We start from the raw sequence: 1,149 nt of genomic DNA on the forward strand, positions 1-1,149 counted from the left end.
TGTAAGTTGGACGTGATAGCATTTACTTCGCCATATTCACCGGATTCGATTGTTTTAAAGAACATACGATACACACCGTTTTCTTGTATCGTGCCTGACGCATAAACTTTGTTATCCTTTTCGACGGTCAAGTTACCATTTTTAATTTGGACTGTATAACCTTTCTTGTTACATACACCCAAAGAAAATAAATTCTTTTTCAGCTGTGGTACGTACAAGACGTGTTCAATTCGTGTCTTTATCCATTCATCATTGATGTGTCTGAACACTATCACTGCGCCTTCACCAACAATTTCACATGCACCATTATCACCCAGTTCTACTGAGTCACGAGTTTTAAATGAACGATATTATACGAGCCAATCTCGTCGGTAAGTTAGATGTCTCGATGGACCACTATCTCCGAGCTATACTTCACTTTCGTCTCGCTCCAGTAACGCTTTGACTTGCGCAGTGCTTGGCTTCTCCCACCCGGTAGTTTTTCTTTCCGCGATGAAAGCACAATCACGTGACTCGTCATTTGTATTGTCGTCCGGCCCGCGCTTATTTTTTTCGCACTGACTCGCTAAATGCCCCATTTTATGACATTCAAAACACTCGATGTCATTTCGCGATTTACCGCCTTTTTTGTTTTTCTCACTTTTCTGTGAAGACGACTTTTTGTCCTTCTGCCCAGTGGCAGCAAATGCACTTGTTCCTTCGTCGTTTAACGTGCTGTATTTACTTGACAAGCTAGCCAAGATTTTTGCCATGATTGTCAGATTTGATACTGATTCTCCAAGATCTAGCAACTGAGCTGCCATGTTTTGTATTTTTGAGATGTGAGACACAACTGAATCTCCCGGCGCCATCTTGTACTTGTGAAACCTCTGTGTTAGCAAAAACTTGTTTGACTTATTTGGAATTTCCATCCTAGAAAGTTTGTACCGTCAAACTTTTTTACACTTCGTACCGATAATTCTTCGGCCATCTCGAAGCTGAGTCACTACCACGCACAATGGCTACCACCACGTTCGAGCCTCGTGCTGCTAAAAAAAACGATTGTTACTTCTCACACAACTCTCCGTGCCGGTGAACTGAGCCTATAACCTGTTAAAGTTATTTTCTTTCTATCTGAGAGTTGTGTTGAAATAAAATGTAAAACGAGGA

General features: G+C 41.4%; 1 protein-coding gene across 1 annotated transcript; it reads right to left on the reverse strand.

The window, feature by feature from the left end:
• Window positions 1-407: 407 nt before the first annotated feature.
• On the reverse strand, window positions 408-851 carry LOC117173644. Its single transcript, XM_033362285.1, has one exon. The coding sequence runs from the start codon at window positions 849-851 to the stop codon at window positions 408-410; it is 444 nt and encodes a 147-aa protein (XP_033218176.1).
• Window positions 852-1,149: the final 298 nt, after the last annotated feature.

The sequence above is a fragment of the Belonocnema kinseyi genome, chromosome 5 (assembly GCF_010883055.1).
Source record: "Belonocnema kinseyi isolate 2016_QV_RU_SX_M_011 chromosome 5, B_treatae_v1, whole genome shotgun sequence".
Taxonomy (NCBI): domain Eukaryota; kingdom Metazoa; phylum Arthropoda; class Insecta; order Hymenoptera; family Cynipidae; genus Belonocnema; species Belonocnema kinseyi.